This window comes from Salmo trutta, chromosome 40 (genome assembly GCF_901001165.1).
Source record: "Salmo trutta chromosome 40, fSalTru1.1, whole genome shotgun sequence".
NCBI classification, from domain to species: Eukaryota; Metazoa; Chordata; class Actinopteri; order Salmoniformes; family Salmonidae; genus Salmo; species Salmo trutta.
Genome location: NC_042996.1, coordinates 2,609,350 through 2,627,172, shown reverse-complemented (window position 1 = coordinate 2,627,172; position 17,823 = coordinate 2,609,350). Strand labels below are relative to the sequence as shown.

General features: G+C 42.0%; 1 protein-coding gene across 1 annotated transcript; it reads right to left on the bottom strand.

Moving 5' to 3' along the window:
* Positions 1-290: 290 nt before the first annotated feature.
* LOC115180083 (smoothened homolog) lies at positions 291-16,143 on the bottom strand. The gene is made up of 12 exons (XM_029741990.1): positions 15,046-16,143; positions 13,170-13,378; positions 12,377-12,586; positions 11,883-12,055; positions 10,761-10,980; positions 10,301-10,424; positions 10,101-10,193; positions 9,593-9,701; positions 8,397-8,582; positions 7,707-7,855; positions 4,498-4,635; positions 291-4,169 (listed from the first exon to the last, which is right to left on the bottom strand). The coding sequence occupies exons 1-12, from the start codon at positions 15,308-15,310 to the stop codon at positions 3,547-3,549; spliced, it is 2,499 nt and encodes an 832-aa protein (XP_029597850.1). The 5' UTR covers positions 15,311-16,143; the 3' UTR covers positions 291-3,546.
* Between the last annotated feature and the right edge of the window lie 1,680 nt (positions 16,144-17,823).

Sequence of the window (17,823 nt, the reverse complement as noted above, 5' to 3'; positions counted from 1 at the left end):
ATTCTAACTTGCAGCAGTAAATTGAGACCCGAGCGAGTTGTTTTTTTTTTTTTTTGTATTTTTGGGGGGAAATTGATCCGAGGACTTTGAAAAGTGGCCAGTTGCTTATCCCTGGCCTATTTACTTTACCAAGGATAATAACATTTCATACTGAGTGGAGACCTAAAAACTATATGTGAAAGGAAACATTATTCCAACAAGTGTAGGACAACAGAACTAAGGACCATCAACACTAGAAATGTTTTATTCACAAATCTCAATAAATACATCAAAAAACAACAACACCAGAATTCTAGGTTTCCTTTTATTTACATAATTATACAAAAATACAGATTCATGATCAAAGTAATACAATTGTGTGTTCAAGATATGAGTGTGGAGAGAAACAGCAGTAAGCTACATAGACAATAGGGAAATGGATTTTGCCAATATAAAGAACACACAAAGAGATGGACTGTATTTAACTATCTTTGACAGCAAAAGAAAACTCTGAGAACGTTCACAATACCTCAAAGTATAGCAGGGTTAACTTCCCCTGGAATAAACTGGCTGGTCAGTATCCAACATGAGAAATATTACAGTTGATGTCATATACACTTGATAGATTCCTTGTCTTTTCACAAAATATATTTTTTAACAGAAATTGCATTCGTTTGCACTGATGGTGCAATAAATGTCCAAATGTATTAAACAAATGTTACAGTGTTATTTTCATTGCAGCGCTTTACAGCTTGCTTAATTTATCTTCCAGACATGGACATTTTATAAATAATCTCTGATACACATAGCACATTAGCTAATAGGACTATCATAACATTGACACTACAGATGTAGGATCATAATTTGAGCCAGTTTGCTACAGCAGAAACATAATCCTGCAGCAACAGGAAATGTGAGTTATTATGTGGATTGTAATTAATGACCATTTTTGTAGCGGTTGATCAATTTTTTGTAAGCGAAAATCAAGTCAAAGTGGAAATTACAAACTTCAGAAACCGTTTTAAACCTCAAATGCAGTACAAGTTTTAATTTCTCCTGCAACAGGTTGATCAAATTAAGATTCTACATCTGTAGTTCGGCACCATCTTTATTCTGTTGTGAGTGTGATGCAAAGACACTAATACTAAATTACTTTGGTTACAGCATCGGTACAACTACATCACGAGCTTCAGTGACTTTTCCCTTTTGCTGAGCAAATCTGTAATGTACCTCAGCACAGAAAACCAACCAAACATACAGTATAACAACTTAGAATTGTACAAGTATGCTGCATCCTTGCACAGGAGGTTGGTGGCATCTTAATTGGGGAGGACAGGCTTGTGGTAATGGCTGGAGCGGAATTAGTGGAACGGTATTAAATGTGTTTGATGTCATTTCATTTGCTCCGTTCCAGTCATTATTATGAGCCGTCCTCCCCTCAGCAGCCTCCACTGCGTCCTCGGTCCCAATAAATGAACAAGTGCACTACACATAGAGAGAAGCACAAGACGCGTGCATTTAGAAATTGTAGCAGATAATTACAAGCAAAGAGAATAAAGGTGTTTTGCTCAACTCTAGGACAACATGACGCAATATATAGCACTGTCCTATACAATAAAAACACAGAAAACTCAACGAAGTATAGCCAAGGTTGTCTATACGTATGCTTAACTTGGGCAGGAGCTCACCGGAGCTGAGTACCGGCAACTCACATGTTCTACTGCTTGTGCTCCTGTTCTTCTTCTAGAATATTAGCTGAAAAGTATTGTGGAGCTCCTGCACCTAAATATAAACAGTACCAGCATGTAAAATGAGTACCGGCACCTACTGTATTTCAGTCCAAGTCAAGCACTGCTGTACAATAGAGTAAAAAATCATGTGGAAATACTATATACTACAGTAAAAAAATAACCCTTTTTAATACAATTGTACAGGGGAAAAAAACGTAACAATTTAACTGATGTAGCTAACATGTGCAAGAACACTTTCAAGAAATGAAATGATTGATTCCCACTCAGTTGTGTATTTAATTTCCACTGATATAAAAACCTAATCAATTCTCTTTCTCCTCAGGTGAAAAAAGCTCACTTTTGTGTGATTGCACCAGGCAATATAAAAACGGTTCTATATTTTTGTGACAAAAGTACAGACTACTAGTTGACGAAGATATAGAAAGACATGGAACTTCCAGAGCCTGATGGTTTCTGCATCAGATGAGGCTGCATGTCAATCATCTGAAGTGGCTTCCTCTCCATCGTTACAGATCTAGTAATATTCTGTAATTAACACAGGCTAGTTGAAAGCAATATGGAGAACGCCGACATGGAATTCGTTTTCACCGGTCCAGTTTTCTAAAGTCAGCGACGACGTAGAAAAGAGACAAGGAAAGGAAGCCACTTTCCACTACTTACATGAACCCTATGATGCATGAACTGACTCAGTGAACGACAAGATCCCTGGAAGAGTCTTGGAAGTCATATAATGAATGGCTATGAGACTGAAATCAACAAGAGTGATAATCTGATCCAAGACAAAGTGACCCGGGATCATGTCAGTGATGGTGACCCTCATCCTTCAGAGTTGAGCTGCCTCTTCTGCTGCCATCATTCAATGAAATGTTTCTGACAACAGAAGTTAGTTGTTGCAACATGGCTGGTCATGTCCGTTTTCTGACCAATACCATAAGTGGAATTATTTTCGGTAAATCACACAGCATTGACTAGTCTGGGATGCGTTTCCCAAAAGCTTTGTAGCTAACGAGGTACTTTATTTCTCTCCACAACTATAGACCCAGACCACTTGTAGAACAGAAAAGTGCTTTATTCAATTAATTTTGCTCATTTAGACAGGCAGGCCAATTCTGATCTTTTTTTCACTAATTGCTCTTTTTACCAATCAGATCAGCTCTGAAAAAGATGTGAAAAGATTTTTTGTGATTGGTCAAAAGACCAATTAGTGGTAAAAATATCAGAATTAGGCTGCCTGTCTAAACGCAACTATAGGTTTTTAAACACATTTTTATGAAACTGTAGCTACTGTGATTTGTTAAGAGAAATTCAGAGCCACCCCACTGGGCACAGAAGTCAGTTCAACGTCTAGTTCTGATTTACATTTGGTTGAGTTGTTAACTAACGTGAATTCAATGTGAAATCAACAACAAATGTCACCATTTCATTGGATTTAGCTTAAAGGTTGGATGAAAAAAAATACGAAATGCCCTTACGTTGATGACTTTTTTCAAATACAATCAGTTTTCCACATTGATTCAACGTCATCAGATAGATTTTGGGGGGTTGAAATGATGTGGAAATAACATTGATTCAACCAGTTCGTGCCCAGTGGGACATAAGCCAAGAAGCTTTCATGAAACTCACCCTTGGCCTGATCAGTTCTCCTTTAGCCCTTCCCTTTAAATGAGACAGATCTGACCAATTAACTTGACTTGAGTCCTGTTTCATCTTGACTGTTGGGCAGTGACAAGAGAGCCCCATAAGTGTAAGTATCCAGCACTTTTCTCTAACAGTCTGTAAAAAAAACTGAAAACCCCACAGCCACACATGGTCGCTCTCAGAAGTCAGAGTCAGCATCCATAAGCTCCGCCTCCATCAGGTTGGTTCTAGAGTGGATCTGCCCCCACTCCGCCCTCCTTTGACCCCCCTGCGACCTCCCCACGTGGTCTGTCCTCCCAGACACCCCTGCCATAGATGCCACCTCCCCGGAGTAGTGGAACGCTCCATTGGGCTGCCAGAAGGAGGGGGGTGGTTGTTGGGGGCGGCAGCGAGGCCCCAGGCCGAGGTCCTCTGGCAGGTCACTGAGGGAGAGGGGGTTGAGGTCAGGGTACCTGCTCCTCTGGCTAGAGGAGGCCCCCAGGGCTCCTCCGTACCTCTCTTGGTTGGGCAGGGGATGAGAGGGCCTAAACTCAGGGTAAGAGCCTGGAAGGACGTCCTCAGCCTCCTCCTGGTGCTGCCTCAGATTGGCCACCAGGCTCCTGTGGCCGGGCAGCTTGGGTAGCCGTGGCACCGAGCTGGTGCCAAACTCTCGCCGACGGTAGCCCTGGTGTTCGGCCAGCTCCTCCAGAGGACGCGCCTCCTTCTTCCTCTTCTTCCTCTTCTTCTTCCTCTTCATCATCATCTCAGGGGAGATCTCCGCCTCCACCATCCACAGCTTGTTCCTCTCCTCTGGGGGTGGAACTGGGTGAAAGAGCAGGGTGAGATTCAGACTCATAGTGGTAACATGGTAGCAGGATTAAATCAGACTGGTGGCTGAACTGACAATTCTGTAGCCTGGTTATATAATACTGAATACTGCCATTGTGAGTGCAGCATTCAGTCTGGCTTAACCAGGCTAGTAACATAGGCCCTGTGTGAATCTGTACATGACTGGATAAGTGAAAGCAAAGGCCTTATACCATTGCTTTAACCAATCCAACTGTCTACGATCTGTTATCGTTTCAGGAAAAAATGCAATGAACTCAAGGAAGAGTGCAGATGTCAGACAATGTCAGGTGGCAGCTCTCACCAGGTGTCCCTGTAGGGGTGACAGAGATGTCCTGCGGCAGAATGGCGCCCCTCCTGGCCACCATCTTGGTCACATGCTGGGCCCAGGCTGAAGACATCTCGTTGGATGGCTCCCCGTTCAGGTCAAAGTTGATGCCAGCTACCAATGAGAAAGAAGACAGCTCAACCATTACTATCCATTATACAGTAGAAGAGCTCAACCATTACTATTCATTATACAGTAGAAGAGCTCAACCATTACTATCCATTATACAGTAGAAGAGCTCAACCATTACTATTCATTGTACAGTAGAAGAGCTCAACCATTACTATCCATTGTACAGTAGAAGAGCTCAACCATTACTATACATTATACAGTAGAAGAGCTCAACCATTACTATCCATTATACAGTAGAAGAGCTCAACCATTACTATCCATTATACAGTAGAAGAGCTCAACCATTACTATCCATTATACAGTAGAAGAGCTCAACCATTACTATCCATTATATAGTAGAAGAGCTCAACCATTACTATCCATTATACAGTAGAAGAGCTCAACCATTACTATTCATTATAAAGTAGAAGAGCTCAACCATTACTATCCATTATACAGTAGAAGAGCTCAACCATTACTATCCATTATACAGTAGAAGAGCTCAACCATTACTATCCATTATACAGTAGAAGAGCTCAACCATTACTATCCATTATATAGTAGAAGAGCTCAACCATTACTATCCATTATACAGTAGAAGAGCTCAACCATTACTATCCATTATACAGTAGAAGAGCTCAACCATTACTATCCATTATACAGTAGAAGAGCTCAACCATTACTATTCATTATACAGTAGAAGAGCTCAACCATTACTATCCATTATACAGTAGAAGAGCTCAACCATTACTATCCATTATACAGTAGAAGAGCTCAACCATTACTATTCATTATACAGTAGAAGAGCTCAACCATTACTATTCATTATACAGTAGAAGAGCTCAACCATTACTATACATTATACAGTAGAAGAGCTCAACCATTACTATCCATTATACAGTAGAAGAGCTCAACCATTACTATCCATTATACAGTAGAAGAGCTCAACCATTACTATCCATTATACAGTAGAAGAGCTCAACCATTACTATCCATTATACAGTAGAAGAGCTCAACCATTACTATTCATTATACAGTAGAAGAGCTCAACCATTACTATTCATTATACAGTAGAAGAGCTCAACCATTACTATCCATTATACAGTAGAAGAGCTCAACCATTACTATCCATTATACAGTAGAAGAGCTCAACCATTACTATCCATTATACAGTAGAAGAGCTCAACCATTACTATCCATTATACAGTAGAAGAGCTCAACCATTACTATCCATTATACAGTAGAAGAGCTCAACCATTACTATCCATTATACAGTAGAAGAGCTCAACCATTACTATCCATTATACAGTAGAAGAGCTCAACCATTACTATCCATTATATAGTAGAAGAGCTCAACCATTACTATTCATTATACAGTAGAAGAGCTCAACCATTACTATTCATTATACAGTAGAAGAGCTCAACCATTACTATCCATTATACAGTAGAAGAGCTCAACCATTACTATTCATTATACAGTAGAAGAGCTCAACCATTACTATCCATTATAAAGTAGAAGAGCTCAACCATTACTATCCATTCAGTAAAACCCCCAAAGAGTTATTTATATAGTAGAAGGCTCCCTGGAGTCCCCTGCAGTGTTCCAATAACTAACAGTTCATACAGTCCCTCCAACATAAGCAAGCATGCTGGCCACAGCCGCCTCAGTGCTTACATTATCTAATGACTCAGTCATTCACTTCCAGTGTCAGACAGACTTCTCAATGACATTCACTGCTAGTGTCAGACAGACTTCTCAATGACATTCACTGCTAGTGTCAGACAGACTTCTCAGTGACATTCACTGCTAGTGTCAGACAGACTTCTCAATGACATTCACTGCTAGTGCCAGACAGACTTCTCAATGACATTCACTGCTAGTGTCAGACAGACTTCTCAATGACATTCACTGCTAGTGTCAGACAGACTTCTCAATGACATTCACTGCTAGTGTCAGACAGACTTCTCAATAACATTCACTGCTAGTGTCAGACAGACTTCTCAGTGACATTCACTGCTAGTGTCAGACAGACTTCTCAATGACATTCACTGCTAGTGCCAGACAGACTTCTCAATGACATTCACTGCTAGTGTCAGACAGACTTCTCAATAACATTCACTGCTAGTGTCAGACAGACTTCTCAATGACATTCACTGCTAGTGTCAGACAGACTTCTCAATGACATTCACTGCTAAGTGTCAGACAGACTTCTCAATGACATTCACTGCTAAGTGTCAGACAGACTTCTCAATGACATTCACTGCTAAGTGTCAGACAGACTTCTCAATGACATTCACTGCTAGTGTCAGACAGACTTCTCAATGACATTCACTGCTAGTGCCAGACAGACTTCTCAATGACATTCACTGCTAGTGTCAGACAGACTTCTCAATAACATTCACTGCTAGTGTCAGACAGACTTCTCAATGACATTCACTTCTAGTTGTAACATTGAAGCCTAGTGGAATCTCCATTAATATCAGCCAGGAGTTCCTCAATGATAAAAAATATGGCATTTCATCTGCATTAAAAAATATGTATTTTGAATGTTTGAATTTTCAGTTCAGCACTAAAATGTGCCATTTCACTGAGAGGCATCCAATTCAGTCTTTTGGACAGCTCCTTCTCCAGGTCTTTGCGGACTTACCTACTGGCCCATCATGGGAGACAGTGTGCATGCTGAAGGACAGCTCCTTCTCCAGGTCTTTGGGGACTTACCTACTGGCCCATCATGGGAGACAGTGTGCATGCTGAAGGACAGCTCCTTCTCTGGGTCTTTGGGGACTTACCTACTGGCCCATCATGGGAGACAGTGTGCATGCTGAAGGACAGCTCCTTCTCCAGGTCTTTGGGGACTTACCTACTGGCCCATCATGGGAGACAGTGTGCATGCTGAAGGACAGCTCCTTCTCCAGGTCTTTGGGGACTTACCTACTGGCCCATCATGGGAGACAGTGTGCATGCTGAAGGACAGCTCCTTCTCTAGGTCTTTGGGGACTTACCTACTGGCCCATCATGGGAGACAGTGTGCATGCTGAAGGACAGCTCCTTCTCTGGGTCTTTGGGGACTTACCTACTGGCCCATCATGGGAGACAGTGTGCATGCTGAAGGACAGCTCCTTCTCTGGGTCTTTGTGGAGCTCCTTGCGCTTGGAGAAGGCCTTGGCTATCATCTTGCTCTTCTTTATCCTCTTGGGCTCATCGTCGCTACGGCCGATAACCCTATGACAGGAACACCAGGTAGATAAATGACAATGTGACAGACAATGTTGACGTATCCCTTGACGTGGCAATAGCTGAAATCCGTACTTGGTGAAACTACCACGTCCGTTTGAGATACTACAACAACCAAGAAGTTGCATCAAACAACGAACACTGTATTTTTTCGCTCAGACATCATTGCAGGTGCGATAGAACAGCATAGTATGTACTGAACAAAACAAAATGTCTGTGATGCTGATACTCCTCTCCTCCGTTTCATCAACAAAACAAAAATAATAACAAATGCACCGGGGGCGAACAGTGGCGCTGTTTCACCTTATGAGGATTTAAACTTTAATACACAGATAATGCTGTGTGAATGCCTCAGAGAGATAATACAATGTGTAACTCCATACTTTGGATATTGTTGTTAAAGTTCATGTACTATTTTCTTGTAGCCTATTTTCTTACCTTTTATCTACAAGACAACAACTTTTTGCTACAAAGGGACTGCCGCCCAGTCTAATTTTCTGTGTGTGTTTTAAAGGAAATGGCTGCTTACTTGCACCAGGTGCGTTTCCAGATGAGGATAGTGGCCTTGGTCCACACCCAGGTGCTCATGGCGATGCCCGTGCCGAACATGGAGAACAGATTAATCTTTTCCACCAGTAGACTGGGACGGTTCTTGATAGTACATTCTGGGATCGGCTTGTTGGTCTGATGAGCGATCGTCACATTGGCCTCACACCTGTTCAAAACCATCAATCAATCCTCAGAGCTCTTTTTACACAGGCAGTTGCATTTGCTGTGAAAAAATACTTGACATACCCACACCCACTGTAAAGCCATATAAATGGGGCATATTCACATACTGAGCTGTTGACATGAACCAGTTGTTTACTTGTTGAGACAAGAAAAAAAAAGTACATTTCTGAGGTGAAATTCATACCAGTTCACTCAAAGTCAACAGAGTGGAGAAATAAGGCTGCATTCACAGCACAACAAACCGGTAGGGCTGTGGTTACCACCAGTCTCAACAGCATCATCTGCTGGGAATCTCCTACTACACCATACAACTGAGGGCCATGTTCCAATACTCTTAAATCTCCCACTACACCATACAACTGAGGGCCATGTTCCAATACTTTTAAATCTCCCACTACACCATACAACTGAGGGTCATGTTCCAATACTCTTAAATCTCCCACTACACCATACAACTGAGGGTCATGTTCCAATACTCTTAAATCTCCCACTACACCATACAACTGGGGCCATGTACCAATACTATTAAATCTCCCACTACACCATACAACTGGGGCCATGTACCAATACTATTAAATCTCCCACTACACCATACAACTGGGGCCATGTACCAATACTATTAAATCTCCCACTACACCATACAACTGGGGCCATGTACCAATACTATTAAATCTCCCACTACACCATACAACTGGGGCCATGTACCAATACTCTTAAATGCATATTTCCTTCCTCCCTTCCTTGAAGTAATCTCTCGTCTGTCATATTGGATTGACATAAGGAAACTTTCCAAGGCAAAGCTTTTCCCAATTATGTTATGTCCTATATTGGTGATTAGTCCCATGCTCTGAGAAAATATATATATATATATATATTTTTTTTGTATTCCAAAAGGGCCCAGAAGTCCTTAGGTCCTCAACACCTGTTTTGAAGTTGCAGTGTTGAATATAGTTCCGGGTTACTGTAGGCTACATGAGGAGAAAAGGAACTCACAACACATATTCTCTGAAGCTCTTCTCCCACTCAGCCTGGTTGAAGAAGTCGTAGAAGTGGCAGCCAAACGTGATTAAGACAAAGCCAAACGCCAGGAACCCAAATATACCTGATGAAGAGGAATTACACAAATTATTAGGGATATTTAAAATTCCAGAAACCTCAGGAGTCAGGACACAATATAATTTATATGAAGATAAAAACCAAAGTGTTATATAACATATATCGTGCAACAGAATCAGTCAATCTATGATGAGGCAATTTAAGTGGCTTTATCAAAGGTTTATTCTAGCATGCTACTGTAGCATTTTGGGGGGGGGGGGGGGGCAGTGCTAGGTCTAACTAGGATTGCCTGACCCAAAGGCAGTGGATCTAACCACTGCTCCAAGAAAGCTAGCTCCCTTGTGGAAGCGGTTATCTGTCTTTTCAACACTAGCTAGGTTTGTTACACTGTTATGCCAGGGGTTTGGCTCTGGATATCTGGTGATTTACAGCTAAGGGGTCATACCAAGTCTTAGCATTGTTTCGTTGATTTTGCTCGCTGCCTTCTCACTCAGAAGACCCGGGTGGTTACTCTTGATGGAAAACAATGTCATGACTCCTGCGGAAACAAACAGAGGAAATCACTTTGGGAACGTCTGTTTATTTGGTAGCGTTTAAATTCTGAAATATGAAAATGTCTCGTTTTTTGGGTTTGAGAGAAGTCACCTCGTATGAGGAAATAGCCACCAATGACAAGCACAACTCCAATGGGAGCCAACACAAAGCCAGCACGGTAGTGGTAGTTCTTATAGCCCACGAAACAGATCCCACTGACAGAGTCTCCGTCCACCTATGTCAAACAACAGAGACCAGAAACGCATACATATGTTTGAATGGCATAACGGCATAAAATATCAATAATTTCAGTCATTGTCTTTCCATCATGAAAAGGGAATAAATAAACTTGTCTCTAAACTGTAGACACTGTTTGGGATTACCCTATTTCAAAATAACCCAGTAACACTTAACTTAAAGCCTGCTGGTATAAAGAATTAAGATTCAGTTACAACGCATTGTGAGACTTGTCATAAGCATGTATAATGTGTTATTATCATAAGTATTATACACCGCAAATCACAGAAATGACTATTTTCAATGGATAAAACTAATGGTAGGTGTTCCATACCTCAGCGGTGGCTAGAATAGCCACAGTGAGGATGAAGGGGACGGACCATGTGACCATGTGGAAGTATGAGGTCTTGCCCGACAGGGGCTGGTGGGTGGTGCCCAGGGCCTTGAAGGACGTGTGCCAGGCGTAGGTCAGCATGACGAACCAGATCACCCCAGACATCAGGGAGTAGTAGACGAGGCTGAAGATGATGACACACGACAGAGTCTCGGTAGACCTGGATGGAGAGAGAGAGAGAGAGAGAGAGAGAGAAGGAAGGAAGTTAATGACTCAATTATTTTTAAGTGTTCACTGCCATTGCATTGACTGTATGTGTGTTATTAATTGTCTGAAAATGTCAATAAATCAGCCAACCAATCAACCAATCAAGTTTGAGAAACACAGCGAACTTGTGAAAATGAACCTCCTGACTCCTGTAATAGCTAAATACAAAACCTACCTCCTGACTCCTGTACTAGCTAAATACAAGACCTACCTCCTGACTCCTGTACTAGCTAAATACAAGACCTACCTCCTGACTCCTGTACTAGCTGAATACAAGACCTACCTCCTGACTCCTGTACTAGCTAAATACAAGACCTACCTCCTGACTCCTGTACTAGCTAAATACAAGACCTACCTCCTGACTCCTGTACTAGCTAAATACAAGACCTACCTCCTGACTCCTGTACTAGCTGAATACAAGACCTACCTCCTGACTCCTGTACTAGCTAAATACAAGACCTACCTCCTGACTCCTGTACTAGCTGAATACAAGACCTACCTCCTGACTCCTGTACTAGCTAAATACAAGACCTACCTCCTGACTCCTGTACTAGCTGAATACAAGACCTACCTCCTGACTCCTGTACTAGCTGAATACAAGACCTACCTCCTGACTCCTGTACTAGCTGAATACAAGACCTACCTCCTGACTCCTGTACTAGCTGAATATAAGACCTACAAACCTCACCAGAAGATTCTAGAAATACTCCTTCAAATTGTATTTTCACATCTTATCTCATAATACTCCCACTTTCTTTCAACCCCTTCAATGTGTGTGTCTCAGGGGGTTGGGTCGTAAGCAAAAACCACAATTGATTGACAATAAAATATGAAGTGTTCTTCTTCTTCACTTACGAGGGCTCCCCTAAACGCATGGTGTTGTCACTCTTACACACGATCTCTTTGCGAGCTCCATCCATGAACTGAGCCAGCCAGCCGATACTGCCCATGAAGAAACAGGTATTGATGTAGAAGAGGATGACGGCGGGGTAACGGTTTGAATTCTTCCAGTCCGCCAGAAAGGTGGCCTGTGAAAGGAGAGAGGGAAAGAGAGAGAAAATATGAATAGCAATGGAAAACACTTTTTGCTGTCCTTAAAAAGGCCAACTCACTGAAACACATAGTACTCCACAAATTACTAACAATATCAGCTAATAAAAAGCATTGTTTTGACAACTTCTGTGAAAAGCAGTATGAACCCATTATCTGAACAAGAATGGTATGTGTTACAATACCAGTATCTTCATTCTATTTGTAACCTCAAACTTAAAAGATAAACGTCAAGTCAAAAAAGCTGTTGCTTGGAATTATGGGTAATGTTGTCCACAACACTGCTGTGTGAAGCTCACCAGAGTGAAAAAGGTGCAGAGCAGGGTGACGGTGCCGAACACAGCGATGTAGGCGTGCATGTCCGAGTGCTCCTCGTCGGTGAACAGAGGGTTGTTGCACTGGATGCCGCAGCCCTCCACATCTTTGTACCAGCTGGCCTGAACGTCTGTCTTCACCAGGGGGGCTTCGCACTGTCCCGACGTGTTGAACTTCAGCTTCTGCACCTCGTTCTGTCTCACCATGGACGGAAGGCACAGTGAGCTCATAATGTCACTCTGTTTGGTCTATTTTTCATATGAGGCATACGCCTCAATATTATATAGTATTTTATAAACTGGGTGGTTCGAGCCCTGAATGCTGATTGGCTGACAGCTGTGGTATATCAGACCGTATACCACGCGTACGACAAAACATTTATTTTAACTGCTCTAATTACGTTGGGTAATCAGTTTATAATAACAATAAGGCACCTCAGGGGTAACAAAATGTGGAAAAGTCAAGAGGTCAGAATACTTTCTGAATGCACTGTATATAATATATTATATAGTATAATATTGACAGCCATTTTAGACTGAAAAACAATGACACTAGACTGTTGACTAGATGGGTGGCTCCATGGAGGGGCCACCCACTGGGCACAGACTTCAATTCAACGTCTACTCCACGTTGGTTCAATGTCATTCCGTTGAAATGACGTGGAGACAACGTTGATTCAACCAGTGTGTGCCCAGTGGGTTGACAGTGCTGAAGCCCCCTCAATAATTGGCCTAGCACCCCATCTGGACACATGCATAGTGAGAGCATCTACCATACCGTGCAGCCCATGGGGTACTTGTCCGTCTCCTCACACTTGAGGAAGTTGGGCCAGCCCCTCTCCTGGTCCACGATGCTGCAGGGGCGACGTGTAGCCTGGCACAGGTGCTGGCTGGGAAGCTCCACCTGCCCGTTGTCACACTTGGGCATGTAGACGGCACACAGCAGGGGCTGGATGACCGCCCAGCAGCGAGGGGCGTTCCTCAGACCTGCATGGGTGAGAAGGGAGGTGAGGGACAATAATGTAGCTTGGGTTGACTTCAGTAGACACCAAACGGATGAGAATGCTCCAAAACTGAGAAAAATTGGCAGGTAGGTACCATAAGAAACGCTCATTTTTGTTTTTCTGTTGTGAAACGGTTTGCTACGGTGTGCCCTAATGAACACGAACCTGGTGCTCCAGCCTGTTTGTGCCTTATCAAACTCCTCTCTGGGTTTGTTTGTTCATTGTCATGCCAACTATCTAAGTATGGTATGATATGACAACTATAGTAGTGTTGGCTACAGCATATAGAGTATGAGACCAGTCTGGATATTAAATAATGCACATTCATCACTTCAGTGTGGTGAGGATGATGATGGTGATCACTAGGGTCAGGAGATAAATAGGACCTGGATGTTGATGATGGTGATCACTAGGGTCAGGAGATAAATAGGACCTGGATGTTGATGATGGTGATCACTAGGGTCAGGAGATAAATAGGACCTGGATGTTGATGATGGTGATCACTAGGGTCAGGAGATAAATAGGACCTGGATGTTGATGATGGTGATCACTAGGGCCAGGAGATAAATAGGACCTGGATGTTGATGATGGTGATCACTAGGGTCAGGAGATAAATAGGACCTGGATGTTGATGATGGTGATCACTAGGGTCAGGAGATAAATAGGACCTGGATGTTGATGATGGTGATCACTAGGGTCAGGAGATAAATAGGACCTGGATGTTGATGATGGTGATCACTAGGGTCAGGAGATAAATAGGACCTGGATGTTGATGATGGTGATCACTAGGGTCAGGAGATAATTAGGACCTGGATGTTAACCCTGACTGGGATTGGTAGCTGGGTCCAGTGCCTATCAACTCAACACAGCTGTTACGCCAAGAGCTCCAAACCTCTTGATGAGGCAGCCAGCGTTACAATATCATGCACTTGGAAGGTCACTAGTTGTGTGGTCTGTTGTTTTTCCCATGGTGGGGGTGGGGAGGGAACCACTCTACAGATCTGCTGAGGATTAGTGGAAGGAAACGCAGGTTGATGGCTCGCTAATGACTGTTTATGCATGTGCAGGATTATCTAACACCTCAGAGAGAATCTTTCATTTTCATTTCTTTATTTGCTCTTAACCCCAATTTCCTGTAAAAGTCCTATTCCCATGTATTTGGTAATTACAAAAACGATCCATTTGGAGGGGCCCTCAACATTTCATGACCTAGTTAACAGGCTATACTATACCAATTAACCTACCGACCTCGCACGTGACTATAACCAAATCTACCTTAATGTTTAATAGCACAATGTAATACATCTTATTACATACATATTATATAGTGATACTGTTTTTACTTATATAGAATATTATGTTTATGTCAAATGGCAAGGCTAAGACTAAATAATCACAAGCGAAAGTTCAATGAATAATCACTAGTGAAAATTCAACGTATAAAAGACATTGATTTTATTTTACGTTTCCTTTTGCAAATGACAATATGACCATCTAGATTGCATCTAATGCTAATAGAGGGAGTGGGGTCTGCACTTAATAACACAACACAAATGTATAATACGTTTGTCAATTTATTTAATTTCAATTACAGTAAATGAACAACATGACCCCTTTGTACCTATGCTTATTAACCAAATACAGGCTTACCAGACCACATGGCCAACTTCTCAAACGCTTCGTCTTGGGTACTTGAGTCTTCAGCCAAGACAAGAGACGTGTGCGTGTACGGTAGTGGTGACCCAAGACATGCATTATATTTAAGCACTTCACATGTTGTAGTTTTCTTGCAGAAATCATTGAAAATTGTTTCGTTTCTCTGGACCGTTACCGCATGAGTAACCAGAAAGGAGGCAGCCCAAACGCAAAGCATCCCGAACCCACCAACAATGGAACTCCAGCCATAGGAAGACATCTTGGAGATTCAACCGTGCAACTTTGTTTCCAGGGGGAAAAAATGATACTTTGTATTCCAGTAATCTAAAAAGTAACCGTTAATAAAAATAGCACGAAGAGCTCTTGTTCATTTGATGCCGAATGTAACATTATGATACAATGAAACGAAACGTTTTTCCAGTTTTCACGGAGTCCCGAACTTTTCCATTTAGCATTTGTCGTATAATCCTTGATTTATCACTGGAATTCCCTACACACAATCCGATCGCCACCAAAAAACGAAAAGAAGCATGCATGATATTCAATTAAAATCAAGTGGAACTATTCCTTCCGCTGTTTTTGTTGGATATGCCTATTAAAAAGAAATCAAAGTAACAGATTCACCCTCCCCCACAACTTGCCATGAAAAGTCTGAAACTGTAACATGATCTCTAGTCTACGCGGTCCATCCCCCTCGCGCTCCCACTTTCCCCTCTTTTGCTGGAAAAACTATTCTCATTTCATCTATGTAGACTATCCCAAAAAATGGCAGCTTTGGGGGATTCCTATAGAATTCTGATGTGTCTGATAGAGTTTGGTCTTTGTTTTTCTCGCTTGCAGTCGTGTCTGCTATTTTGTTCTGCCTCTGGTATGCACATGGTGGGGGAGAGCCAAAGTAACAAACCCCTCTCATCCCATCCCCCTCTCCATGGGTAAGACTATGCCTTATAGGAATACCAAAACAATCTCTCTCCTGACAGGACAGACGGCAGTAGAAAAGCCATCTGTGTACCTGTATTTCGTCTGCTTGTTTGTTTAATCGTCCGTTCATTTAGAGCCTTTATTTCTGACATAACACATTCGTCAAATCAATCACAATCAAATGTTATTGTCACCTGCTTCGTAAACAGGTGTAGACTAACAGTGAAACGCTTACTTATGGGCCCTTACCAACAATACACAACACAATAAATAAATAAACAAAACAAATAATAATAACAATAACATTTAAAATATAGTAACACAAGGAATAAATACATAATGAGCAATGATAGCATGGCTATATAACTGGAGTACCAGTATGATGCTCATTTCCAAAAACAAGTATTTGAAAGATCTCCAAAGACCCATATTGTCCTCCACTACTTACATCTGACTGTACCTCCTACATTTGCACTTGTTGCTATTAACAATGAATAGATTTGCAATCATAGACTGATCAGTTATGTTAGTGTGAACAAGCATTTCATTAGTCTCTTCAATAGTACTTTAAATCTGTGAATAAACTAGAGCCTCACTTTGCCATACAATCTGAATGTTAGTGATTATGCGAGCACGGTAGGCTCTATTTCTTTGTCAGCCCACTCCAAACACTGTTCATTCACCACCACAAAAATGGTGACTGCGAGTTTATCCGCCAGTGGCATGCCAGTAGCCACTCAGGGAAAGTTTGTTGTCGTGGACATAAACAAGTAAATGATCCACTCCTTAGGCTACTTTGATTCTAAAAGATCAGACAAGATTGTCATTTTCTCTGCTTAAATTGCACAGTTTCTAAATGAGAATGCAGCCTACTGTATGGGTGTTGGTTGGGGAATGGGATGGCCTGGTGGAATTATAAAAAATGAATAACTTCATGGCATTTTGGATGTGTAAAAAAAGTTTGTCTTGTTTATTTCCTTCCAGTCCATATTAAATCCGTTTCCTAGGAGACCCTCATAATGGAAAATGTGGATTCTCTCTCCCAGTTAAGGTAGCACTGCTCTTCACCCGAATGAGACCTCAAACTGACCGAGAAAGGTTTCAGAGATTGATTATAAGTTAACTGTAAATGAAGCCATAAGTGACTGACATTGGTCAGATTTACGTTGCTGTCTTTATCAACCAATGGGACAGCCACACTGTAGATTTAATGAATGTTTCATCATTCACATGGAACACCATAGTCTCAAGCAATCCTCTTCATGCTTGTGATGTGATCACAGCCTCTCTCTAACATGACCATTATAGGGCAGTGCATTAGATGTAATGCTTCAACAGCCTACCTCCTGCTGGTTGAAATGACAATGGATGTTTTGTTTTTGGCCTGTGCTGTATGAATGAGGGGAGCTCCATGTTCCCCCATCGTTCTCTCTGAGTGAAGCATTGGGCCTCCTTAAAACCCACAGCAACATGGCTGTCTGAGAATGAGTCTGGGAGAGACCAGGACCACACACAGAGCACGTGGGCCCCTCACTGGAGCGCCGGCCAAATCTCTCTCGCTTTCTCTGCGCACGCACACACCAGAAGAGAGAGACAGACTCATCTACAGGTCAGTTATTACACCAGAGAGAAAAGTGCCAATGTGACTTGTCATTTTATAATGGTCTGTGTAACAGAATGTCCCCTGGAATAGATATTAGTAGTAGGGACTGTGCCTAAGTCCTGTGTGCTAATGAACCTGAGACTTCCTACAGAACATACTGTCGCTGATGTCTCAACGCCTGCCTCTGAATAACTTTCCCTATAACACTGACATTATGAACACCTGGCCTGTAGGCCTATAATGTTCAA

Coding starts and splice junctions, on each gene's coding strand:
- LOC115180083 (XM_029741990.1), bottom strand. CDS start 15,310: ATGTCTTCCTATGGCTGGAGTTCCATTGTTGGTGGGTTCGGGATGCTT. Junction 13,379..15,045: donor GAAGTTGGCCATGTGGTCTG/GTAAGCCTGTAT, acceptor TCACCCATGCAG/GTCTGAGGAACGCCCCTCGC. Junction 7,856..8,396: donor TGGAAACGCACCTGGTGCAA/GTAAGCAGCCAT, acceptor TTCCTGTCATAG/GGTTATCGGCCGTAGCGACG.